This window comes from Molothrus ater, chromosome 2, assembly GCF_012460135.2.
Source record: "Molothrus ater isolate BHLD 08-10-18 breed brown headed cowbird chromosome 2, BPBGC_Mater_1.1, whole genome shotgun sequence".
NCBI classification, from domain to species: domain Eukaryota; kingdom Metazoa; phylum Chordata; class Aves; order Passeriformes; family Icteridae; genus Molothrus; species Molothrus ater.
The window spans coordinates 88,532,057-88,559,794 of record NC_050479.2 but is presented as its reverse complement, the minus strand read 5'-3'; the positions used below and the strand labels follow the sequence as shown (position 1 = coordinate 88,559,794).

At 44.1% G+C, this 27,738-nt stretch overlaps 2 protein-coding genes across 7 annotated transcripts in view; one reads left to right on the top strand and one right to left on the bottom strand.

Annotated features, from left to right (window-relative positions):
- Positions 1-10,921, bottom strand: part of ZYX (zyxin) — a 29,570-nt gene extending 18,649 nt beyond the window's left edge. The window contains exon 1 of one of the 5 annotated variants that reach the window (XM_036406360.2): positions 10,635-10,921. The gene's annotated coding sequence lies outside the window, so the exon portion shown is untranslated. Of the gene's footprint in view, positions 1-8,809; positions 9,335-9,828; positions 9,852-9,908; positions 9,922-10,306; positions 10,392-10,634 lie in introns of those variants that run through there. The other 4 variants (XM_054518535.1, XM_054518536.1, XM_036406368.1 and 1 more) reach the window with 4 other exon arrangements.
- The window catches only part of FAM131B (family with sequence similarity 131 member B), a 33,791-nt gene continuing 15,139 nt past the window's right edge, over positions 9,087-27,738 (top strand). Inside the window, exon 1 of one of the 2 annotated variants that reach the window (XM_054518537.1) lies at positions 9,087-9,134. In XM_054518537.1, coding sequence (XP_054374512.1) covers positions 9,122-9,134 — 13 coding nt within the window. In that variant the 5' untranslated portion in view covers positions 9,087-9,121. Of the gene's footprint in view, positions 9,135-10,074; positions 10,483-27,738 lie in introns of those variants that run through there. The other variant, XM_036406396.2, reaches the window with a different exon arrangement.

Genomic DNA, 27,738 nt, shown 5'->3' with positions numbered 1-27,738 from the left:
AAGGTGTTCCATCTTGTATTACTGAGTCATTGACCATCTGCACTCTGTAGTCTCATGGAGGTGCATTTCCTTCAATGAAGGCATTCTTCAGTTGCCTTGATGAAGGTCAATATGATGACTGTGGTACTGGGCAAACCTGACCCTTTGCTTTCATAGCTCATGAAAAAAAAGGTCATTTGGAACCTTCAACCTTACCCAAAACACTTCAGTTTCCCTACAAGCCACTTTAGATATTGCATTTAGATGCAATTTACATGAAGGTCATTGCATTTAGGCTTCATCTGCAAATATACTTTTTCCTTGGGATTCTTGAGTCCCAGGTAATGTTTGTGACAGTGCTGGCTAAAGGCAGGGAGCAGCAAGTAGTGAAAGATGCCTGGAAACTAAGCCAGCAGAATCTCACCAAGGTGCTAATGAAAATAGGCTCAGATTATGAGGAGAGCCCTATGAAACATTTTCTGCAGTGACTGATGGTTTCAGAGACAGTGCTAGACTTGCTGCTGCCAGAGGAAATGAACGGGATGTTTACAAAGCTATTTCAGTGTAGCTTTTCCTGGGCTTCCCACCAACAGCTTTCTTTCCAACACCTTGGTACACAGTGTTCAATGCCATGAGAAGAATTACTGAGTCCTACCAGCACTAATCCTTTTGCTTCCTGTTTATTTAGCCTTTGTGGCCATGCTTTCCAAAAACTCTGTCCTCCCAAGGTGGTCATCAAGCCTCTATCTTAAAGAATATAAAAAAAAAGAGAGATCTGGTAAAAAGGAGGGCTATATTTGGTTTAGAAGTAAATGAGAAAATACTGTGTATTTGTGTAAGAGTGTGTCAAATTTGAAGCAGTGCAAGAGCCACATATTACATCCAGTCAATGTACAGACAAGCACTGCAACCTCAGATATATCACCCTGAAAGGGAAGGAGCTGCCTTAGTTCCACTTGTCACTCGCTCTGGACACATTGGACAGCCTGCATTTCTCCAATGCAGTAAAACAGCTCCTATTTTCTCCTGATCCAAGAAAGAGGAGATCTGCAGAGAGGTCCAAATTTAAACGCACATATGGGATACTGTCTCCCTCTGAAGTTTCAGAAGGAGGCATTCCACGGGGGCTAGACTACACACTGCCAGAGAGTCTTCTTGAGGAAGGAGACTGGGAAAGGTAGAGGGTACAGTTCATCTGTGAAGAATATGATGAAGATCTGGTTGATACTGTTCATTGCCTCTAACTTCTTAGATGACATCAGTGCAGACAGATATCAGCCCTTTGGTGCCAAAAGCCTAAATTCAACTTAATGACCTTAGCTTGCGGTCAAGCTTAGAGGGACACTAAATTGTAGACTTTTTTACTCTTTAATGTTGCATATTCTCAGGCCCCCAGCTTGGTTTTGAGGCTGGAATGACTCCCTCATTAGACTCAGAATTCATTTTGTCTTTCAGTCTACACTGATGAGAAGCCTACAGTATGCTGCATCGTGCTTTGCTGTCTTAGCAGATTATACCAGAGTCCAAGAGTCTCCACTTGTGTTTGCTTTTGACTCAGAAATTGTTGTTCTCCAAATCCCCTGCACCTCCAAGCAAGGAATGGAATTTCAAGCTACATAGTTGGTGCCTGAAGAATTCCACTCTCCTAAACATAGCAATTATTTATGTGACTCCAGGGACCATGAGAACAGAACTCTCCTCATGTGCAGTCATTTCGACTTTCTCCCAGCTGACAGTAAACTGAGGAAGAAGTGGTAAATATAAAAAAAATTATAAATGTTATCTTACTTATTGCAGATTAAGATGAATTTTGGGGAGATAGAAAGGAAAAGCAGCCTTCTATGAGAGCAGATAAAAGCTAAGAGGCTTTGCCTTAGCCCAGTATTGGTACATAGCACCTGCACAGACCGTGTGGTGCAACAACAGACATTATCATTCCAAGATTTTCTAGTAGCCATCTCTTGAATTGCACTGGTGGATTTCTTTCAAGAATCAGCTATGATCCCAGCAAGTCTGAGGATGGGGTGCTCTTTCCTGAGCTGCTTCTGATAGGTGATGCCTTCTTGCCAGAAGTGCCATCAGGATGTCAAGTGTTACAAGACAGCAAGAAGAAAAAGCAGTGAGGCAGCCTCTTCTGAGACCTTGTTCCTCAAATTTCAGTGGAGAACACAGAGAGCAGCAAGGTCCAAATGTGCTTATCAAGGTGGTTGCCAGCAGGTAAAAACATCAGACCTCAGAAGACTTGTAAACAGATGGGAATGGAAAGGTCACCTCCAAATAAGCACAGAGGGAAGCATCCTGGATCCCACCATATTCCTTATGGACTGCAGCACAGCAGAGCAAAGCAGGTAGATGTATTCACATCTTCCAGAAACAGCAGCAGGCCTGACTTGATTCCAAAAATAGTTTGAGTCAATGTTGATTTGCCAGAGCCTACTCACAACAGCTGTGTGCTCTATGCTAGAGAGTAATTTCTGGAGATTTTTTTAAAATAGGAGGGCCATTCTGCCAGTGCATGAGTGAACAGTTTTAATTCGATATTTTGCTTCAGGATACATAATACTGTCATTATTCCAGACATTAAAATTCGGCAGCGAGGACAGAATCAGTAGCTTTTAAAATAAGAAGTACTTTTCTTTGCTCAGGCTTGCTTTTACAGTTTGGGGTATTTTTGTATGTTTTTATTAAGATCTGTAAAATTACAAAACCACATTGCAGAAAGAAACTCCCCACCTTATTTTTAAAGCAGTTTGTATCCACAGTTTTGCTGAGCTTCTAGGCCCCCATCTCCAATATATCAAAGGGAGAGAGTGAGGAGATGACAACTGATATTTTGTAAGGCTAAAAATATTGTGCCTTTTTACATAACACTGGGAATTTAAAAAGCACATTAACTGCTTGCAGATTATTTTTAAAAATGCAGTTTGAGCAACACCACTAGTATAGATTCAACTGACATTTAGGAGAAGGAGCTTCACTGCTGGGAAATGAGACATTCAGTAGAGGATGAAGTAAATGTTTAAAAAAAGGCAAAATAAGACTCAGACTGCACCAAAGATGTTTTCACCCTAATATACATCTCACATTTATGTCATTGGGGGGGTGTCTCTTTTCTGAATGCATATCAAGTAGCCTTTTTGACCTTCCAAAGCAACCTCCTCAGACATCCCCTCTTGTCACTACCTACCTGATGATGAGGAGCCTTCACAGTCTCAGTGTCACTGCCAGAGGTTCAACAAATTCCTTTTTTACACTCCTAGAAGTTCCTTTCTTTTCTCCTCCTCACTCACTGGCATCTGCTGAGCCCTTCCTGGCAGGCAGGGAGTGGGAAAGAGTCCCTTATCTGAACTCACTGATCTTCCCATTTCACTTGCTGCTGGAAAAGCCACAGGCCATGGCAGAGGAAACTGGAATTTTGGAGCCTGGCCCAGCCTACCTCTGGTCTCACTCTGTGTGAGCAGGCATTTAGCTGGCTCAGACACAAGGTAAGGACACAGGAGGATGCAGAATGGATTTATGAAAGACACTTGCCAGGAGGGGGTTGCTGAGTGGGTGAAGTTTGTGACAGATGAGGCAGCCTAGACTTGCTAATTCTTTGGTGCTGAGCTGCAGTTCCAGAGAGTGCTGGGTCTCCTGCTGGAGTGGCAGGTGATGCATGGTCACATGCAGTAGGTCACTGTGCTACGAAGGCGTGGGGGAGATGCTACCAGAGCAAGCTGCACCACCACAGCTCCAGATGGTAAGTTTCTGTCCTATGTCTTCCATAAAGCCTTGAAATGGGAACTGTACAAAAATGAGATCTTAATATATCTAGAACTCAGCATGACACTTCTGCATGACTCTGCATAAAAAACAAAAAGGGATGAAGATGCTGAGAGAATATTACACTTCCAAAAAACTGCAAACCAGGACTGTTGTTCTGAAAAACCATGAAGCTACAAATTCTTAAGAAAAACTAATGGAAGGCAAATATCAATGTAAGGTGAGAAAAGAATGGTGAACACTTGAGTATTGAACATTTATTTCTGTACCAATACTTCAAACCCAGGTGTTATACAGAAAGCTGATTGCATTTTAATAAAATACTGCCAAACTAAGCAAGGTCACACAGTAGGATCTTTGCAGCAAAGCACATATGTGAGTCCTGTCTGTTGTTAAGTTACAGGTGGCCCACTCCTTGCCAGGGCTTTATGTGCTGGGAAGATCTCCCCACTGCAGAAATTCTAATTTGTTTCAGAATTTTTTTTTCAATTTCACCTTGTGTTGAAGTAAGTGTGTTTTTAAGGTATCTTGTGACATCAAAGTATTTAATTCCTCTGGGTAAGACTGTCCTCAATTTGGGACACTCTGCCAGATGTTCAGTTTCCAATAGATGATGCCAGGATGTCCCAGGCATATGTCTCTACTGTGGCAGCATAGGCCAATTTGAGAATTCACTGTGAAGAGAGAGAAAATATTTTATGGTTAAAGAGGAAAAAATAATGGTGCTTACCATTACATCTCTTCAGCAATATCGGATAAAATACTCAGGAGGAGTTTTTGATAAATGCACTATTGAGGGTGTGGACTGATTAGTTCTATCTCAGCACTGAACTAATATGCTCCCCTAAAGTTTTTTATGGTCTCTGGGTGCAGGAAGAACAAGATCAAACTTTCTGGGGTGTGAGTGTAGGTAAGCATGAGCTTATATCACAATATGTAATGCAAACATATCCTACCTCTCTCCACCTGTTATCCCTTCAGTTGATTCACACAGCCTCAAATATTTTCCCAGCTTGAAAGGACCCAGCCTTTCACTTATGTGAGATAAGTTGCAGCACTTTCAGGATCTGAAATACACTGGCACTGCTTTTTTTCCTTCTTTAAAACCTCATAAAAAACCTTTCTGTTTGTCTTCTGCAGCAAAGGAGCTCTGAAGAAAGAAGAACTGCATGAGTCATTTTGCTATCTCATTTCCTTTTCGGTCCACACGAAAATCCTATCAGTAGCTAATACAGCTTGATGTAGAATTAACTCTTATGGCATCTACTACATTACCTCCATGAAGCAATTACTGAGATCTCTGCCAGAAGTAGCTTTTACTGGGGAATCCAAACTGCCAGTGGCAGGAGGCCAGCACTGAAGCACACTGGAGCAACAGCCCCTGCAGGACGATTCCTGCCTCTATAGATCTGATACAGATACTATTTTTGTAAACATCTCCTACTCATGAACTTCACAGGCCTCTGCATATTTTCCACAGCTGAAGACACATCTTGCAAGAAGCATGTAGGAAGTTTCTCCATGTCTTCTGTGATAGTAGCTGGTCACAAGGTATTACATAAGGATTTTAAAAAGGATCAGAGAAGGAGAAGGTGGACATTCATTTTCCAGAGTCTTTTCATGGGACAACAGACATTGTTGCCAATGATACCTCTGAGGAATAGGCAAAAGGAAGACATTTTGCATTATCTGGTGCTTGGTGATGTTTACTTGAAAGTGGGACATTAGTTGGCAAGATATATATTGTTTTTTCTTTTCATTTTAGCTGGTTTTAGTGGTAGCTAAGGAAGATGACAGGGGCACATTACCTACTGTGATATAATCTGCATCCGTGATAATTAATTGATGAAAAGAATATATTTACTCAGCAGGTAAGACAGTGACAATAGCTTTGTAGTTTATAAGCAGTGTTTCTTTGGAAGATGCTGTTCCTGTATTTATAATTTATAAGATCTTTATATTTATGTAGAAATATAGGGAAAATCTGGTAGAACAGATTTAATAGATTCATCAATGGCTTATAGAAAATATGAACAGCTGTCTCTTAAAACACAAACAAACAGTTAATTTACAGCATAAGCTGGTCTTCAGGGATATGATGGAAGCCTCAGGGTAGTTTAGAACAAGTTGCTAAGAACTAGACTAGTTCTAAAACTGTTTGCTCTGTGCTGTTATCAGCCCCTCTATCAGGCTAGTGACTCTATCAGTCACAAGGTGACTATTTTTAGATTTGCTGAAATTGTGTTTTCCTCCCCACTCATCCCTGCCCAGACTTACAGTGACCCCTGTGTGCAGGGCATGGGGGAAGAGAGGCATGGATGCTTGTCTGTTCCCAATTCACCTTGGCATACAAGCCCAGAAATAGGTGGTCCTCACCGAGGAGCACATGCTTATTGATTATGGTATCTCAATTTCTCTGTTGAATTCATTGCAAAACTGCAGGAGCAGAGGAAGAAGAAAGTCAAGGGATCTTTACGTGGCACTTCCTCCAGCAGCATCCTTGACCTAGTTTGGGCAGCACTCAAGCTCTGTTTTGCAAACAGAAGTTGCTAATTGCAGTGACCTACAGAACACAACAGGTCAAACTTGCCTTCCCTTTTGCCAGCACAGGCCCTCACAACAGGGGCTGTGGAGGGAGATTTTCAGATCTGCAATAAACAGAGGGGCACATAATTTCACCCATCATAAAAATAAATTAGGAACTTGCAAGAGGCTGCTTCCTACTGCTCCTTTCTTCTGAGGTACCCAGCTTTGTAAAAAGATCTATCCATGTTTCTCTCTAGATATTTAAATACCTCCCTCTCCCAAACCTGTACAAAAACTTAGATTTGTGAAGATCTTTCAGACCAGCATTTAAATCAGCACTTATCAGAAAAATTTTATACACAATTTCCTACATGAAATTGCAGCTTCATTGTTTAAGAACTAACCCACAATGCTCAGAGAAAATATCCACAGCCTGTCAGAAAGTGTATTTCAAAGAAAACAAAACTGTTTATGTTCTGTCATTTACCTCCAGTTCCTTGAAGCAGCAGTGGGGATGCTGTTGCTCATGAAAGTGCAAGGACAAAAACTGTGGGGGACAGTTAGATTTATGTTCTGTTTCAGTCCCTTGTTCAGAGATTCAGTCTTGTCACTTCCCTCCTACGAGATAATTCTTATGAAATCACATTCTTATTAAACCATGTATTTCTTCAAAATGTAAAATACCTACTTTTCTTTTGGTGCTATATGATAAACATTTTTACTGATTTTAAAAAGTTTGTTATTAGCTTGATAAAAACTAGAAACTGTTCACTGATGATGAATTCCCTATTGCATAGAACCTATTGTACAGAAGAGCTGAGCAACTGGGTGAAAGCTGAATCTTAACAAAATCTTCTCAACTTCTAATGAGAATGAAATTGACTTTAAATATGGAGATTTATGTAAATATAAATAATGCATAATGTTGTGTAAACATAATAAATAAAGGTGTGATTAAGAACCAAAAGATGGTGAAGAGTCTATCCTTTCATTAAACTGACTATATTAGAAATGAGAGATGAAGCATGGCTCTAGGTGCCAAGACAGGTATTGCTTCCAGCAGCTAAGTGATATTGATTTCAAATTAAAAAAATGAGGGAGCTGGTGGCATCAGGACATGTGAGACAGCCACAAGACAGACCAATAGTTCTGTGGAGTGAATGAACGGACACTTGGGTATAATCCTTCTTTCCAGTTCTTTTTTTTCTGCTGTGCATGTCTGGCAGCAGCATGGGTGCTTGCCAGATCCTGTGTAAACTACCACCTCACCAAAACAGCAGCAGACAAACCCATGAAGAACTGCAAAGCAGCTTTTCAGGCAGGGTAAGTGCTAGGACTTGCTCACCTGCCTGTGGAATCACACCCTGGGGCAGAAGTCAGAGCAGGTTGATGTAGATGATATTGTAGCTTAATGAAAGGAAAGCCAAATGTGCATTTGCTAGGACTTGGGATATGACTTTGAGCTTGAGATAAAGCGATAGACAAGCTCAGGGGGAATAAAGAAAGAAGAGTCAATGTGACTTGTCTGAAATCTTTACTGAAAAGGAAACCACAGCAGAGTTCACACAGTGCACAAAAAAGATTCACAGAGGAACAGATTTAGATTTGGTGGGTGGGTGAGAGGGAGAAGGGGATTAAAATGAAACCAGACTCTCTGAACAGAGGAAAAGAAATTGTCCACAGCTGTGTCAGTAATACATCTTCTTAGGCCAGGGTGAGGTGCAAATGCTGTTTGGTGGGTTTGGTGAAACTGCTGAGGACAGCTGTCCTGATCAATCAGTCCATAGGAGACTGTGGGTGACAGCAGCTGGCTGGGCAGCCACCAACTTAAAAAACATTTACCCAAAACAGGACTTTTGTCTTAATATACCACTCTTCCCATTGCAATCTGCTTTTGCTTCCCCTTTCCTCACATTTTTAGCCCTAGAGATCTACTTTTTAGAGATGGTGAAACACCTTGGTTAACATACTGCCAGACCCATTGTTTCCCAGTGCTTTTACAACCTAGGTTAGGAGAGTGCAGACATGTCGGGAAAAGTATCTTTAGTAAGTCATTCAGAAAAACGAGATGAAAACTGATAGGTTTGGAAATATATGGGGGAGGTGGAAGGAGTGAAATAGGGAAAGAATTCTAACTGTGGAAAAACTTCATCCTCACCAGGGATCTAATGCATTGTACCCAGTGATAAGCATTGTAGCAGCAGAGCAGACTGGCCTCGGGCACCAGAGAGGAGGGGACTGTGATCTCTTATTACACTTCAGCAGCGTCATGTTCACCATACACAGTAATACCTTCAATATCATGAAGAAGGAAAAAGACAAAATAACTGCCTATATTCAGACCGTAGTTTGGGGTTTTTTCTCTGCCTTTATCTTTCCCACATAGATTTTATTCTGTAAATTGACTTTATCTGGGTAGACTTCCTGCTTATTGTTTCAGAGGGTCAGGCAAAATATGTTCTGTCTGAAGCCCTTTTTTTCCTTATTTTTTTCCTTCCTTAGGCTGACTGTAAGGTGTGAATGGAAAAATGAATGAACTTACCTACTCTTTGGTACTGCTGTTAATGAAGAATGATCAGCTGTCTTGAATGATTTCTCGGCAATGCTGACAAAAACTGAATTCTCCAAGCACGAGGACGAGATCAAAATGGATCATATGGGATCAGCAAAATTCAATTTGCCATTACTAGAGATGGGTGGAAGGATGCTGGTGAGATCAGAGAGGCTTTTTGGGCGAAGGAGACACAAAGGGCCAGGGAGAAATTTTGAGCATTTCAGAGATTGAAGATGGACGGACCAGACTGGAGAGAGTCCGTGGTGCTGGTGAAGCGGCCCAGGAGGACACTGCCTGTTGATGGTGCCATCAGGTGAGAAGAATTTGGGCTGTGACGGGAACTGACCTAACCACACCTTCTCCATCTGCAGAGATCCCTCCTCACTGCCGTGTTAGCGGGGAGGACCTGGGACAGGCCTCAGCGAGCGTCCTCAAGGCTAGGCTCGCTTCATCCTTCACGGTTATGCGGGGCCAGGGGCAGAGCCGGGCGGCGCCGCACGCCTGAGCCCCGCGGCCCGCTCGGGGGGCAGATCGGACCGCGGGGAACGGCCGTCCTCCCGCCGGATGGCTGCTGGGGCGGCTCCGCGGGCCGCCTGCCCCTCGGCAGCTCCCGCACTCCCGGCGGGCCGGGCGGCGGCGGCACCGGCACCGGCACCGCGCCGGGCCGGCTCAGCCGCACGGGAGCGCGCCGGGCGCGCCCCGGGGGAGACGCGGTGCGGCCGCTGGGGGGCTGCCGGTAACTGAGTCGGGTCCGCAAGTGTAGTTACCGGGAAACCGCGCCCGCCCCGCCTCCATCCATCCATCCATGCATCCATCCATCCATCCATCCATCCATACATCCATGCATCCATCCCCAGCGCCCCTCGCTGCTACTGCTTCTTACGGGGACGCGCCAGCTGCTCACCCACCTCCCCCCGTCCCCACTTGCTTTACTCTTACAGGGACAAGCCCGCTGCCCACCCGCCTCCCCCCGCCGCTCCCAGCCTGCGGCACCGCCCGCCGCTCACCTGTGCCCGCCCCGCTCCCCCGGCGGGCGGGAGGGGCCCCGCGTCCCCCCCGCTCCGTGCGCATCCCGCGCCGCCCGCACCTGTCCCGTCCCGTCCTGCCCGCCCGCCCGCCGGGGTCCCTCGCCTCCGCCCCGCCGCCGGCCAGTCCCGCGCTCCCCGCGGGCAGAGGGGCGGCCCGGCCCGGCCGGCGCTGCCTCCCCTCCCCGGGCCGCGGAGGGCGGCAGCCAATCGGCGCGGCGCTGCCGGGCCGAGCTGTTTACCCAATCTCAGCCCGCCCCCCGTCGGGGAGCCGGGAGCGGGGGGCGGGCGGGCAGCGGGGGCTCGGCGGCGGCACCGGCGGGGACGCGGCAGCGGACGGGGAGCCGCGCGGGGCGCGGCGCAGAGCGCGGAGGCGCGGCGGGGGCAGATGCCAGCCTGGCCCGCGGGCTCCCCGCCCGCCCGCCCGCCTCGCCCCGGCGGGGGCACCCCGCGCTCCTACCTGACCATGACCCCGCGCCGGTCCCCGCTGGGCCACCCCGGCGTTTCTCGCTGAAGGGACCGGCTCCTTTCCGACCTCCGCCGCTCCCCGCCTTCTCCGCCTACTCGCTGCTGAGGCTGCCGCCTCTCCCCGGAGCCCCGCCGGAGTGATGGGCTGCATCGGATCCCGCACCGTGGGTAAGGCGTTGGCGGGGACGGCGCCAGAGGATGCTCGGGCAGCCGCGGCCCCCGCCCGGGTACCCGCACGGCAGCCCCCGGCAGGTCGCCCCTCGCAGCCCCCCTCCCTGCTGCCCGTGCAGCGCCATTAGCTGCGTGCGACCCTTCCCCACCTCGGTCTCCCGTGGCGTGGCGGGGCTGCGCGGAGCCGCTGGCCTAGGTGCTGGCAGCGGGGCGGCGGGACGTGCCCGGGGCCGGGGGTCGTCTGCCCGTGTCACCCGTGACGAAAGGTCGCCGAACATGTGGGTCAGTGCGGCGCCTCCGGAGAAGGGGGTGGGTGCGGGGCGTGCCGTGCCGTGTCGTGCCTCCCGAAGCGGGATCAGGCGGCCGGCGGCTGGCTCCTTTGCTCGGTAAGGGTTTATTGTTATCCAAGGATACATAACGTTGCATGATCTGCACGTCTTCTTGTCTTCCCCTTCCCCCTGCGTAGACTTCAATGGAGAAGAGCAAAGAAAGCTGAATCCCTTCCCTCTCGCAGAGCTATTGCGAGGGGACACGGGGAGGGACCGCATCCTTCCGCTGGGCCACGCCATGCACATTTTTAACCAGAGGATCCCAAGCCTTCAGGCTGTGTAACCCATCTCTCCCCTCCTACACACATGCAGATACCAAAAGGTCCCTTGATCTTTAAGCAAGGGTATCTACAGGTAAACACAGCGTTCTGGGCACACTTTCTTGCCTTCAGGAATTTTTTTTTTCTGTGCAAACCGCAGGTACAGCTCTATCAGTTACGTGGGGATATATAATTCAATATGCCAAAAGAATCTCTGAGAACAAACCAGAGTTCATTTGGCAGTACATCTCGCTCCCAAGCCGTCGGCTCTGTCTCTCCCAAGAGCACGCGGGCATCTGTGGGAAAAGGAGACCTCTGAGGACATGAGAATTGCACCACCGCCCCAGATGGAGGGACTGTGTCACTCCAGAGTAAATCTGAGGGACTATGTCAAAGCCTGATGCTGTGACGCTTCTTGTCTCAGTGGGAAAGCCCTTTGTGAGCACTTGCAAGGAACCATCTACTCCTGCAGCAGCAAACTTTAAACTACAGAATCCAGTTTGTACTTCGGGAACTAATTCCTGTACCTAGCCTATGTCTCTCAGTGGTCTCAAATGTCCTTATGACCTAGAGAAATCTCTTACGTGTCTACATGGCAAAGATCACTGCAATATTTCCCTTGAGATTCTTCAAGCTCACCTGGATCAGTGTCTCTATAGCATATCAGGACATGTGTTGCCTCCATCTCCTGCCTTGCCCCTATCCTCCACACACCCACGTTGCCGAGGACATTATTATTCTGTTAGCTGGGTAATTATTGGTACGCCTTTTATCGATGTCTGTCTAACTGGCAGCGTTAATTCTTGGTCTCTCTTCCCACAATGCTGTTGAAATAACAAACATGCATTTAGTAACATCCACTCTCCACTGCAAAATGTGGTTAAGCTGTTGTACAAACTACAGGTGTTTGTTCCTCTGTGTGGCAGCATTTTTATGATCTGTGACTTGGAGTCTATGTTACAAAAAAACCCCTGGTATAGCTGAGCTGTTGCAAGTATCATTCTCATATGAGATTGTGTATATGTTTGTATATATATTTATAAGTGTCATACAGTTGTGTGGGCATAGATGAAAACAGAGAATAGCATCTATGCTATGTCGATGGGATAATGATAGCTGAAAATTCACTTTGCAAATTGCAGTCCTCCAATACAGACCTTAATGGTACAGATGTTTGACTTCTTATACGATGGCAATTTTTGGTTAGTGTGATACACGTTCATTCTTGATGGTGATAGCTCAGTGGACTTTAGGGACCTATTTATACAGTTAACTGAGGAGCTTTTCTTGCCCTGGTGTTATGAAGGCGTGTGCTAAGGGGGATTGCACAGCTATGATTCTGGTCTCTGTGGGAGTCAGATATGAATGTAGTAATACTGTCTGATGCCTGCTTCATGTGAAACTTTTACACTGCTGTGCTTTAGAAGGGGCTAATTCTCCTGTCAGTCCTAGAGGCTGGATTTAGTGAAGGTGGGATCCTTGAATTTTAGTTGGACTACTCCTCCTAAGGAATTTCGTTTAGAACAATTCTTACTTGGCAGCCTAGATTTTTGGCTCCAGCCTTCCTGGAGTTATTGAGAGGATTCTTCAGACATATTTTCTGTCGAGCTGGAAATCAATGCTTTGAAGTACTAGGTCTGAGCTCTAGGATGTGGTTGGAAACTAACATCCTAGCGTGAGCAGAGCTTTGTGTTCTCTCTTCCAAGTCTATCTGGTTAGATTTTTTCAGAATTAGTTCAGTATACAGCCTCTATATTGCCTTCCCAAGACCAGGTAGGTCCCAGAGAAGGGAGTGCTTGCTTGTATTGGTTTTACCTTGAAATTTACATGGAGCAGATTTTGAACTCAGAATTCAAGAGGTTTTAATTAGTGATAGAAAGCTCATAATCAGTCACATTTAGTTTATTCACCACACAAGGGCCAGTGCAGGATTGTGCCCTGAGCTTGCTCCGGGCCTTTTTCCATTCCAATTTTAAGCAAGCCACATGATTTCTTCATCTCCCGCAGGGATGTTTTACTATGATCTAGTTAGATGTCATAGTTTGCACATGTTTAGTGATGTGCAACTTTACATTTTCTTTCCTAAATATGAGTTTTCTGGTTATTTCTCCCTGGGGAAAAGTAATTGAGTGGGTCATAACAGAGCAGCTCCATATGTGATAATTTGAAATAGCGTCATAGAGTATATTTAAATTTTACAGGGGACACCAGAATGGCAATGATCACATTATGATTTCCTAAGGTATGGAAAAAGCTGAAAAGTGATCTTAAAAGGCTAACCTGATATCCAGTCACCTTCTCCACAGTCACATCTCAATGTCATGCATGTGCTTTGTGTAACATGGCATGATAGCAATTACACAATGAGAAGTGGCTTCTTCCTCTGTTAATTGGCTGCAGGTTGTCTCTGTGTATTGGGGATACCCCATCATAGTTCCTAGAGAGCTGCGTAGCAACTCTCATCATAGCTGGGTCTCAGTTTCAGGAATGTAGAGGAGAATTTTCACTGAGGTTGCTAGACAGTTAAAAAATCCACCTAGGAACTTGTGGATATTTGAGTGCCAACCAGCTAAATGCCAAAGATTAGCTTGGTTGTTATCAGTAACTGAGCCAAGTTTAGGGTTTCAGGTTGGCATAGGTGTCTGAATGCATTGCAAGTGTACCTTTGACTACAGCTTAGACATCTCCTAACACTGGCTGTTCTGATTAGTGTGGCAGGGTTTCTCTTAGTTCCTTGAATGGATTTAAATTAATAGAAAGATCAAGCCTGTGAAGCTCAAGATTGCTGTCTCTTTTTTTCCAGTGATTTCTCTGATTTTGGTCATATCTTTGCACAGAAGCCTGCAGCAAACATGTTTTGTGAATGTGATGTAAAATGGTGGGAAAATATTCCAAGACATTACAAACTAATAGTACTTTTGGAATGTGGGAGAAGAGAAACTAGAGTTGCTCACACTGAGGGTCAGGAGAAACTTTTTGACTGTGAGAAGTGTCAAGCACTGTAACAGGCTTCCGAGACAGATTGTTCAGTATCCATTCTTTGAGGTTTTCAGAACCAGACTGGATAAAGCCGTGAGTAATCTGGTCTAACCTCATAGCTGACTCTCTTTGAACTGGAGTTTTCACCTCAGGAAGCACCTTCCAACGCAGTCATCCTGTGATCCTATGCTTAGGGTCTAAACCCTGGAGTGATTGCCTCTCTGAGTCAGGTTGGACTCACTGCTTCAGTCTTGCTCTGCTAGAGGACCCCAGGTCTTCCACATGCCATCAGTACATTCCTACATGTTGCCCCCATCACCACTTTCCTTTAACTCCTGGGAGTGCCATGTGTCACAGAATTCCTCCCCATGATAGCCCCAGCTATCAGCTGCAGCCCTTCCTCTCTGTGTGTTTTTGGTGTGGCAGTTTTGGAAGAAGCAGCCCAAGTGACAGCTGGCTGGTGCATGGAGCATCAGGCTGGAAAAGGCAGTGCTCTCCATTGTTAATGAACTGTTCAGGCTCTGGGTCAGGTGTGACCTGCCAAAGCCAGGTACCCTGGCTTGCTGGGCTCCCCTTAACTGGGAATGGTTGGTGTCCTGTCAGAGGCAGGAGTATGTACTTTGTCTGTTGCTTTCCCACTGGATGATCCCTGCTAGGTGTAAACGAGTGGCTCATAGCACCCACAGCAGGAGAAATGGAGCCAAAGACCACCCACTCCTAATCCAGCCACTTTAGATTCAGCAGAGTGGGAGCAGGGTAGGAGGCTGACAGGAGAGGGGTAAAGCAGCTGGAGAAAGCAATGAACATTCCCTGCATTTTTCTCCTTACTTATTCCCCCCCACAGATCTGTAGGTGTGTGAAGTGAGATCTGGAATGGCAAGTGTGGTCTACACACTTGGAGTGTGAAAAAGTGAGACATCTACTCTGCAGGCATACCTCACACACACCAAGTATGTATCAAGGTGTCCAGTGCCTACCTCCTTCACCTTCAACATCTGAGTGAGTCAGTGAAAAGGAATAAAGAGAGGAGAAGCTTCAGAAAGGAGATGGTAATGCAGAAGGAAACTGAGTCATGGAAGTAGGAATAATTTCATTTAGTTGCATTCACACAGGTGGAAGGGGAAGGAGCACAGAGCTCCGTGTAGAAACTGTAGGTGATCTGAGTAAAAGAGTGGGAATACATGAAAAGGGGCATCTGGATATCTTTTTCCTCCCTTATTTGGGATAGAGGCAGACAGAACAGAAGGACAAAGGGACACCTTCCAGACCAGACTGCTTTGTGGTTGGTCTCACTTCACTACTTGTATTTCTTCCCAGTGTGGCTTTTCCTCTTTCAAGCAGTTCTCAATCTGATCACTTTTAGAAACTCAAGTAGAGGGCTCAGGGATGAGAACTTGTTTGTCCCAGTAAGATTCAGAACAGAGAGCATCTCCCAGACCTAGCAGCCAGTTGTCCTGAAGGGTGTATGAACAGGTGATCTCTGAGACCTCCCTCTCTCGCCAGGGCTTCTGAAATACAGGTGGGTGGTTTCAAAGTTGTGGTGGGGGGAGGCTGGCAAAGAGCATGATTGCATAAGCCTGGCTTTATAAGGAAACAGTCCTAAAAAATACATGTGCAAGGTAAGTGTGTGTCAGAAACAGTCATTAGTAACAGAAAACAGTCTTTGGCATGTTGCTGATTGATGTAAGACTTCTGTGTGTGTACCGTGCAACAGATGTGATTTGAGGAACAGAACTGAGGAAGAGCATACTCATTTTGTGAACTCCTGTGGACAGTAATATTGCAAGAATTATGAGAGAAGTTACCAAGGAGCTGATGGAAAATGGAAGTAATGAATTCATTGGCATGATAAAGCTGGGAGTCTTAATTCTATAGACTGATGTGTATTGAAGCAGAAGAAGTGGGCTAATCAATAAGTGTTTTAGGCCTGCTTTCTTGGGGGGACATAGAAAATATAGTTTTCAGGTCATTTAATAAGGTTGTGTTCTCCAACAGCAAACAACTGTGATTTTAGACTGATACTTAACCAATTCAAGATAATTCACACTCATGAGTTTTTAAGCACTTTGATAAAAAGTCAAAGCTTTATTTTATAAGGTCTTGAAATGGTGAAAAAGATCTCAAGTGAAAAGCTAGGATGTTAGCACAACTTGAAAAGTTTTGTGAGATGACCTATCTATTTTATTTTATCGATTAGTTAAAATTTCCAATAAAATATTAGAAGGCAAATATATCAGTGAGAATGGGCTTATACAAAACAGAGCCTGTCAAGCTAACTTAATTTCATGACTTTATGAGACTCCCTGCAGCCAAGTAGTTCTCTGAAGTACTTTACCTACAATCATTGTAATGGAGGTAAAATATGAGATTGGTAAAAGATACAACCTCTAATAAGCTAGCAATCATCTTAGAACCACATGATTCTTAGTTAATATATGAGTACAGTACATTCTAAGTGCATCTAAATTCAATAGATAGCAAAATAGTAACAAGGAAAGAATCCTTGTTGAAAAACCTGTGGCTCTAATTTTGCCAAGAACCGTGTGATTTTTACATAATGCTCAAAATCCTTAGGGAGATCTAAAATACTGATAAGCTTGATAGTATTTGCAATGACTAGAAGAACTGCTAAAAATGAAAGTAACAAATGGAAGGGATAAATCACCGATAGGGAACAGTTTGATTCATTTTAAGTACTGACAGACAGTGTGTGTTTAAATCTAACCAAATATGAGTTAATCTTAATATCTAATGGCAGACTGTGAATACTATTTACAGGACCAGAATTCTATTTTGTGAGCAGTCACACTAAATAAGCTTATAGATATTGGAACTGGTAATCAGTAGGTCAACAGCTACTACTGAGATGCTGCAGCCAAGGAAGCTGATGTGCTTCTTTGATCTTGAATATTGAATAGGAGGAGAGAAAAGCATATTTTCTCTGCACTTGGCACTTGTGAAAAAAATTATTTTTCATCTACTTTGTCTAATTCTATTATTATCACTTTGAGAAGTACTGCAGAACTGAAGTATGACAAGAAAATAAACATAGAACTGTGAATAAAAACTTACAGAAGTGACTTGATGACAATCCTTAAGTGTTTGATTGAAGAAAAAAACGACCTCCAAGTCATCTGACTCTTCAACCTAGTAGAAAGCTGTTAAGATGTGAGAGAAGGATGGCAGATACATTCAGATTGGAAATGAGGCAAAAATCAAACAGTAAAAATACTGAACTATTGGTGTAATTTACTGAGAGTTGTACTGAGCCCTCTGTCACATGAACATAATAAAATCAAGATTTTAAAAAATGCCCTCATTCAAGCACAGCAACAGAAAGTATAATTAACAAAGGGAGTACATTTAGCCTCTCTTATTTTAAGGAGGTCAGATTAAATGATCAGTATGTTTCTCCATGAGTTTAAGCTACACATTCCCAGGTCCAGGAGTATACCAGACTTTTAAATGAAACATAATTTTTATGTCCTGAAATGAATGGTGTTGTATTTGCAGATGCTGATCAGACATGGGTCATGGGGAAAGTTTCAGTTCAAAATTTCTAAAGTGCCCTGGAGAAAACAGTTTGGTGATCCAAATGGTGAGCATATGGATTGACATTCCACATGGGAAAAAGAGTTTTAGGGTTTATACTGCTGCCCATTTATGTTCACTGGCCAGGATGGTGACAAAAAGCTGTGACGGGCAGAGGAGGATCAAAGAGGCTGTGGAGGCAGGAAGCTCGGCTGGCTGCAGATTAAATGTTTACTTCAGGAGCTATTCAAAGAGCCTGTAAAAGGCAAATAACTTGCCTTTTGCAATGATTAGGAGGATTAGTGCGTGGTGTTACTATTAAAGAGGCTTCAGGTGACTCAGAGAGATTAAGACCATAGCAGAACATCACCACCCTCCGCCCCCAGCCTCAAAACCCCAACAATTTTGTATCTGTTCATTGTGGAAGAAGTTGTGGAATTTCATCCTGTGAAACCTTTTCTTGTTTGAGATGCATCACATCAGCTTCAGATCAAAGCCTCAGTGAGGTTGTAGAGCAGGTAGACAAAAAAGTGGTCAGATGATGTTCATGTGAGACTTCTGGAGAAGTTTGAGGCTGGAGGAGCTGAACTGCAGATTGTTATCTGTAATGCTTTCCAGTTGCTTTGGTACAAGAAGATTGGAAGGTAGATGATGTGATGCCAGTTTTTAAAATGATTTTGAGATCTGGAGAACTGCAAGCTAGTAAACAAGATATGCCTAGGAGGCAAGCTAATAAACATTACTCTGAAGAACAGAATTAGTGTAAGCATGGAGAGATAAGATGTACTGAGAAAGAGTTAACCCTACAGTTGTTAGTTGATATCACAATTTATAAGTCTTAGAAGGGGTCAGCAAGCAATATTGACAAAGGACGTCCAGTGGCAGTAGTCCACTTGGATTTGCAAAGCACATTTGTAAAGGTTACTCACCCCAGGCTGTTAAAAGACATAAATCTGCTGTTGAATCAGAGAAGTTTCTTAAGTAGCTGGGTAAAGATAGGAAACAAGGATTAGCAGGAAATGTCCATTTTTCACTGGGATTTTTTTTCAGATTTGTGCATATCCATAAATGATATTAATATTTTTTCAGATATGTGCATATCTGTAAAATGACATTAAGAAGGGGAAGGGCTACATAATGAGGTAACAAGCAATGGCAATAAAGTAATCAATCATTTGGGGGAGCAGACAGAAAACTGCATGGAGTGATTTGGGAAAGGATTTCACAATATCAAATTACTAGGTCATTTGATTTCACAATATCAAATGACATAAATGATGGGTGAAATTTGATGTGGATAAATGTAAAATGATGCACACAGGCAAAGCAATTCTAGAGTTACATTTGCAACGATGGAGGTTCTGAGTTTACTGTTGCCACGCAGGAATGAGATCTTGAGGTTATAATGTGTGGCTTAATGCTTAGTACCACTAAAAATGCCAGTCAAATGTTAGCAATTAGGAAAAGAATAAGAGAATAAACTGAGAAATAGCATTATACTATGCATTTATCCATATGGTTCCCTTGTTTTGATATTTTATAATGCATTGACCCTAATGGTCTATTCCCATTTCAGAAAGGCCATAATCAAAGACTGGAAAAGATTCAGAAAAGGATAGGAAAGACAATCAAAGGTATTGTGTGGCTAAAATGAAAGGAGCCATTTAAATAAGGATTTCTCAAGTATGGAAATGAGATGGTTAAGGATATGACAGATATCTAAAAAATCATGAATTTTCTCTGGGATAGGAACAGCATGGAGAAAATGATGAGGGAAGACTATTTAATTATCAATTTTAAAACAGAGTCTAAACATCAAACCAAACTAGCAAGTGCCAAGTTTAAAGCAAATAAAAGTCAGCACTTCTTCATGTAACACAGAATTCAATTGTGGAAGTACTTGATGTAGGATGGTACGGGTACTAAAAGGCCTTTTTTTATTTTAGAAGTGAACAGATGAATCCTTTAAAGATGACTAAATACAGAGACTATGTCTGTCTTGGGAGCTACTTGAGGTGTAAATTGTGACAGGTTAGGACAGATATTCTGGGAAAATATCGCTGCTGTTTCCCCTGTTTGAATTGTTCCCTGTCTTTCTTACACATCCACTCCCACTTTAAGGACAAGCTGATACCCATCCCAAACAAATACTAAATACCTCCTTTCCCACCACTTCCCAAAAGAAGAAGAGAATGAAGAAAAGAAACTGGTGCGGAAAAAAACCCCAATCGCTGAGGAGTGAGGGGTGGGAAGAGAAAGCAATAAGAAAAGAGAACAGACTGACAGGTTAAAACCTGGAAAACTGGGAACCAGTGGAACAGGGGGAACAGTGAGGATACCTGGAAATACCCCTGTATTTCCAATGATATCCAGGAACTGGTAGATGCTGCCTAGTGATGCCCTGCCCAGAGCACAGGAATAGAAATGGCACTGTTACTTTTTGGGATTCTGGGATTTCCTCTTCCTGGAGCTGGACATATCCAGCTTGGTGAGAAACAGGATAGTTGATAAAGAACACCCATAATTTAGTAAGTCTTGGGATAGAAACTGTACAATAAAGATGTGACAAGTGCAGCCAGAATCAAAATAATGAGATTTGGAGGAGACAGAAGATGGGCATGTGTGGTGTGCCAGTTTTCCCTCTGACTGCAGAAAAGGCCTGACTTGGGGAGTCCTCTGAAGAAACTTGAACCTTCTGCTTGATGAAAGATTTTCCCAGATGATGTTCCCAATTGGCCATTGAATTAGCTCAAAGTAGAAACTGGCCACCGGGGTTCTTAATTTTCTTCTGACAATGAGTGGTCCTACAACCACGTATCATGGGTCTAAGGGGTTGTTAACTGTGTTTGGATTTGAGGAGAAGGTAGAACAAATGATGTGCATACCTGGCAGAAAGTGATGACTGTTCCCTTGAGGTGGAGATCAGAGGGGCCTCTTGAACAGTAGGTACCTGTGTAGGTGTGGATGCCCTCAGGGACAGTGGGGAAAATCATGGGGTGGGGTTAGGGGTCGATGTGATGGTGTTTGTGATGGTGAGATGTGGCCTCACCTGAGCAGGTGCAGGGCTGGGCATTCAGTGCCTGCAGCTCTGCCTGGTGAGCTCAGCCCCTGCAGTCCCAGCGCCAGCAGCTCATGGTCATTTTCCGCAGTTGCTTCGGGAGCTGTGGAGCTCTGTCTGGAGAAGACACCTGAAGCCCTGCTGGTGGCTTTCTCGGATTGGGAACAGTTTCTCTTACCAGATATCTGCTGGAAATACAATACAGCAGAGAGGAATTAGACCAGGAGTTTCCTGGAGTGTGTGTAAGAATTTCCTGACACAGCTGGTGAGTGTGCCAGCTAGGGAAGGCACCTGCTGGACCTCTTGTTTGTGAACAGGGAAGAACTTGTGGGTGATGTGGTGGTTGGAGGCTGTCTTGGGCATAGCCATCACAAAATGAGAGACTTTTTGATGCTCAGAGCAGTAAGGAGGGGGTCAGCAGAACTGCCACCTTGGACTTAAGGAGGTCAGACTTTGACTTGTTTAGGAGGCTGTTTTGCAGAGTCCCTTAAGAGGCAGTCCTGAAGGGCAGAGGGTCCAGGAAGGCTGGACATTCTTCAAGAGGATATCATAAAGGTGCAGAAGCAGGCAATCCCCATGTGCTGAAGGATGAGCTGGTGAGGAAAAAGACCAGAGCTTAGTCTGAAACTCAGGGAATAAGGAGAGTGTTTCACCTTTGGAAGAAGGGGAAGGTCATTCAGGAAGACTACAAGGGTGTTGTGAGGTTGTGCAGAGAGAAAGTTAGAAAGGCCAAAGAGCAACCAGGATTTAGTCTGACTGCTGCCATAAAAGGCAATAAAAAGGTTTATGCAAATGCATAAGCAGCCGATGGAGGGCTAAGGAGAATTTTCATCCTTTATTGGATGTGGAGGAAAATATTATGGGAAAAAAAGAGAAAAAGGCTGAGGTATACACTTTGTTTTTGGGGGAGAGTGGTGGCAGGGAGTCAGCAGCCTCAGTGCTTCCTGTCTGGCTCTGACCACTGCTGCTGTCCCAAAAACAGATGCTTTGTGGGGACTGTGACCAAGTTTGTGATGGCTGTGATGGAGAAGGGTGTAGCCACCTGGCTGTAAACCCTGGGGCTGCCAGGGTGACACCCCACAGCTGAGGCAGGGCAGGTGAGGAGGGTGGAGCCTGAAACTCTCAGGCTGCCACTGCCCCCCTGTGCTGGTGTTTGGAGCAGGCTCTGGTTTTGTCCATTCCACGAAGAGGGACCGGGAACATCCCTGAGGTGGGAAAGGTGCATTGTGATCTGCTGGTTGACTCTTGAGGAGCACTGGGGGTGGTTCTTCTTCCCCACTGCTAAGGATGAAACTACAGCACAAAGATGGCACATCTAATAGTATTCCTGTGCTCCAGGACAGCGCCCACGTGACGTGCTGGCTACAGGGGGATTAAAATTTAAACACCTATGGAGAGCAACGTATTCAATTGCCTGCTGCATATTACTTCTGTAAGGCTGGCTGCAGGCCAGGCAGAAGGGGCTGCTACCTTGGTTCATATCGACGTTTTCATACTTGCTGTGCTGAGTGAGGGCCCTGGGGACACATTCCCTGCACTTCAGAGAAGCAGTGAAGAATGAGGATAAACCCATCGCTGCTGTTCCTGCTGGCTGATACTTGTTCTGCAAATGAGACGGTGCTCTGAGGTTTGGTGTTTTTGGAGTTTGTGTTAATTGGATGTGTTTCCAATTGTGTTTTGTTTTGCAGTACCTCCCTAGCCCACATGACATGATGGCTTCTAAGAGCAGAGCTTCTTGTGTCTAGCATTAGGCTCTCTGCTCATCTTTTACTTAAAGGTATGCAGTAGCCTTTAGTATTGGTTTGACAGTGTTTCCAGTCAAGAAGAAAAATGTAGGTCTTAGGTCTTTGTTCATTAATTCTGTCTCCTAAACAGCTCTGAAAAGGCATCTGCCTGCAGGAAGCTGTAGAATGGTCTGGAAGAGTACTCAAATTATCCAAATTCAAAGCAAAGATCCTGAGAACTGCGCATCTGATTCCTAATCTTAGAGACAGGTCAGAGCTGTAGGTGTTTCCATTTTTTATCAGAAATTTGAAAGGCATCTGTGGACACCAAGACATTTCTCTGCCTTGATGAGCACCAAACTGTTCTGCTCTGTCTCCTCCACCTAAGCATGGGTTTTTTTTCTGTTTCTCTTCCACAACTGACCCTGTTGGTAGGTGCCAGCAGCAGATAACTAATTTTTATGCTTTCTTATGCAGTACAAGCTAGAATTCCTACAGAGTTAGGTGAATAACTTCGGTTGATGGATTTCTCAGCTTTACCTGAGAGAATTCGAGTGCTTCCTTCCGAGGTTCACCTCAGGGACAGCTCTGGTGACAGAGGTTTATTCCTTTCCTTTATGACCCTTTGGATAGCTTTGATTGGCTCTGTCTAAAGCAGGCAGGGAGGGAGAAGGTTTCTATGGTTATTCTAGCCACCCATCTGTCAGTCCTTCCCAGTAGTTTCAACTGCTTTAATTTCAACCTCATTTGACAAGACGCGATGATGTTGTGTTTGACAAAGATACACACTCCCACGAGTATCATGAAAATTGGTATCAGGGAAAGAACAATTTAAAGACTGATCATAATTACTGCAATTACATTTGTTGTTTTCTTAGTTGTTCGGGGGGAAAAAAAGGGAATGGAAAGGAATAATTGAACCATTTACTCTAAATATTCATCTTTACCAACATTAATGCTGGCTACCAGTATCAAATGACAAGGTTTCTGCTCTCTGCTGGAAAGTAACATTTGAGAAACAGAAGAAAGTGTGCTAACAGGGGATAATAGCAGTGCTGGAAAGTCATTGCTTAATTAAATTGTTTCTTGTGTTAATTGGCATGACACATCAGAAAGTAAATAACACAAATACTTATTTGGTTTATGGTAGATCTTCACCAGCATGATGTTTGGAAGGGAAAAACAAAATTTAAGACTTTCAAATTCTGTTCATCTATTTGGTGTGGCACAAAATAGAGAAGACAAATTGGAGATGATATTTAACATCCAGCACAAAAGTTACAACACAATAGATTATTAAAGGCAGTAGATGCAGATTAAAGTCATAGATGCAGAAGCCTGATTTAAGCATCGACCTTGGTAAATAAACAAAATGCAGGCACAGGTACCAAATACAGAATCAAGTAATGCACAGTGGAAACAGCAATTGAGAAAATGTCAAGAGGAAACCCAGGGAGAATGGGCTTGTTTAGATTAAGTTTTGAGTAATTCAAAACAAGGTGAATTTCTTATGGTTATAGAATGTACAGAAACTGAAAATATGATCAACTGAGAAACTCAGCGTCTTCATGGTAAATTAAGGTATGAGGCAAAACAACTACAGAAATAGTAAAAAAAGTAGTAGCGATAGATCAGCAAGGTGAGGTGCAGTCATCCAGATGATTTTTGTATTTTTCCAGTGCATTCATCAAAATGTTCACTTTGCTTGGGAATGCTTACTACATGTATTCCCTAGTTCCTGAGAGTCCAAAGTTATGATGCTCAAAAAACCCAAAATAAAGCAAGAAGTGGGGAAAAGGATATTTTCTTTCCCTCACATTTTTTCCCCTTTAAATGTTTTTCATCTTTATTATTTAGATAGGGTTGACTTAAAAATAAATCTTTTTACCTTAACAGTACTGTAAGAGAAAGAGGGATGATATATTCCCCCCTAAAGCTTAAATTACTTGAGTTGGAAGGTTACGTCAGTTGTAATGGAGACATCTTTTTCTTATGAGTGTTTTTGCAGACTTTGTTTTTATCTAATTTGTGTTAAAAAATACAAAGCAGCCATGATCTGAAATAATGTGGCTTAATGTAGTTCGACAGCCTTCATTTTCCCCTCTCTGCTTCATGTAATCAGCTTCCTACTTTTTCTTCAGCCATCTACTGAGTCTTCCAAAACAAGGATGAAATCTGTGATGTTAAAAAACCCCAAACCAAATAACAAATTTCTAAATAAAATGAAGACAACTTTTAAAAGTTCAATGAAAATGAATCCCCTCTATATCCTTTCTATACAGGAACAATGACAAGGTCAGAAACCCAGTTATCTTTCAACTTTCATCACCTCATTTCAGAACATCTGAACGAAAATGATAGCATGTTTGTAAAAATTCCACTTTAAAATTAGCTTTATGACCCACTCATTTTAAAGTTCTTATCAGCTCTATATGGAGAAGACCAAATACTATTCTGTAAGAGGATATTGATCATAGAATTACAAATGGAATAGTCATGATAATTAGCAGAAGCTGGAATGGGAGATGGATAAGAGAAATTATACTGGAGAAGAAACATACCATTACAAAAGAAAAGAACTCTCTACTAATTGCAGGGAGAAAGAAGTTGACAAGAGACTGGATAAAAAGAACACTAATTTACAAAGTACTGCTTTTTCAGTTTCTGTTTTCCCACTTCACTCTCCATACTTTTTTTTCTGATTTTCCATGTTTCTTTCCTTCCATTTGCCAGAGCAGAACTTGTTTTTTCATGTCTTGATCTAACATGAGTTAATGTTGCTCTTGCTATTTCTAGCAGGAGAGAAAAAAAACCCACTAACCTTTATCCAACTTTCAATAAGAGAAAGTAATGTTGCCCCAGGCCCAACATCAGTTAGACATTTTCTTTTCAACCAGTGTGTGATGCTGTAGCTTTTCAGCAGATATGACTGCATTTAAAACCATTTAACAGATGTTAAAGAGTTATTTTCTCTCAATATATTTCTCTCTTAGTACCTGTGAAACTGTTTAGACCAAGAATTTATTTTCAAAAATTATTCAGTCTCTATAGAGCATGCAGAATTGCATATTACTCATTCTTTTTCCCTGAACTGGGTTGATGAGCTGTTTCAACTGGAGAGAAACAGTAGTAAATGAATACTGTAGATCTTCAGTTCTGCTATCACAGAACAGGTATGGACTTTGAGTCAAATAATTGTTTGATGTTCTTCAACCATTTGATGCTGCCATCTGCCAGAATAGTATTAATACTGGACAAGACAAAGCTCCTGGGAGACCTTACAGCACCTTCTGTGACCTAAAGGGGGCCTGAAAGCTGGAGAGGGACATTTTACAAGGGCATGGAGGGATAGTGCAGGTGAAGTGGCTTCTGAATGGGAGAGGGTTGGTTTAAATTTGATAATAAGAAGAAGTTCTTTACTGTGAGGGTGGTGAGGCACTGGCACAGGTTGCCCAGAAGAGCTGTGGATGCCCCATCCCTGGGTGTGTTCAAGGCCAGGTTGGATGTGGCTCTGAGCAACCTGATCTAGTGAAAGGTATCCTTGTCTGTGTCAGGTGGGTGAAACTAGATGATTTTAAGGTCCCTTCCAACACAAATCATTGAGTGGTTCTATGAATATTTTCCATATTCTAACACTTCAAGAAAATGATCAGTAGGCTTGCAGCATTGAGAGCAAAGGCTGAGTGTCATTTGTGGAACTTTGGGGCTGTCAAGTGACATGTGCTGAGCAAGAGGCTCCTCTTCCTTTGGCTGGGGCGGAGGTGTCTTTGCAGTGTGTGCCCAGAATGGTGCTGCAGCCTGCTTGCAGTGTGTGCCAGGGTGGCTCAGACTCACAGAAGGGCCACAGCACTGTGCTCAGAAAGAGCTGACAGTACAGGAAAAAGACCTGGGGTAAATGGAGATAAAGCAGGTGAGACACTGTTACCTGCACTGAAGGGTTCTGTACAGCTGCCTTCTGCTCAGGAGAGGTGATGTCTCTCCTGCTCTCCAGCATCCCTGTCTCGTTCAGCTCTGTGGCAGGAATGCCCCAGCTCTCCCCTTGTAGTGTGCATGGTTGCAGGTGGAGGGAAGGAGCACAGACAGGAAAAGGCAGCTGGATCCCAGTGTGCAGGGGCAGGGTCCTGCTCTGCTCTTTGCACCGGTTTCATCCTTCCACTGACCTCTGTTGGACCCTCAGTCCACCCTGATCACAGTCCACCCTCCATCCTTCCTCTCTAGATTTGCTCTTCCTGGCAGTGCTCCCTCTTTCTTCCCTTTACCCCTTCCCTGTTCAGGGGGACTGAGGACAGATGTATTCCTTTCTAAGCCAGACCTTACAGCTGACGATGCCTGGGTCTGTCAGCTGGGCTTTCACAGCTCTGCCTGCAACTTCCCTTTGCTACAAGAGAGAGATTTCTAGCCCTAGAAGGTTTACTTGGACCCCAGATATAAGAGGTTCCCAGTTGTGGTGGCAACAGGCAACTCACAAGTGGCCCATTAAACCTTGCTCCTCTTGCTTGAGTTCAGAAATCCCCAGATCTCCCTCTCTTGCTTTGCTGGACTCATCCAGTCTGTGGCAGTGCAGTCAGCAAGAGCTCAGTGAGGCCCAATATATGGATGTGCTTGTCAGGAGAACCAGTTAAGAGGATCACAGCCCTGAAGGGTGGTGTTTGTCATGCTTGTCATAGCCATGTCCTGCCTTCTCCTGCCTTCTCCAGAGGTGTGGCTGTGTCTGACCTCTGTGCTCACCTTTGTAACATGCAGTACAGGAATCCTTTTTTTTGTTTGAGTTCCCTGAGTTGCAAGGAGCTGCAACTCAGAGAACAGCAGCTTTACTCAGCCTAATTAGGAACATATGGGGGATGCTATTAAAGCACTTGGTTCTGATGAACAGAAACATCCTTTGGATGTGAAGGAAAAATATCCCTTAGTTCTTTCAGAAATGGACCTTCCTGCACAGCAGAAATTTGAGATGTGAAGGTGTGGTGGACACCACCATATGCAAACAGCATTGTCTTTCTGCTGTTTTTCATATTGCCATGTTTAGCCTTTTTAGGGGACAAAATCAGGGGTTTTTTGCATTTTGAATTTTTGGTGATGAATGCCTCAGGTTTCCCCACCCTTAAGTGCCTCCATGGCCCCTGCAGGCCTGTGTGGGGTAGATTGCAGCATCTCTCTCCTGTGAGAAGATTTGTACTGGGGAAATGCAGTGATGAGCACTCTATAAAATGTGCCAGAGCTGCTAGAATGAGCAAGGGGCTTTGCATATGTCTGTGGAGGAAAAATTTGCTATAAAGAGTAAAAAAAAACCCAAAACTTAGAAGATCATGAAAGTAGAACCATTCACATTCAATCCAACCAGACTAGACCTTGCTGAATTGATCCCAGTAATA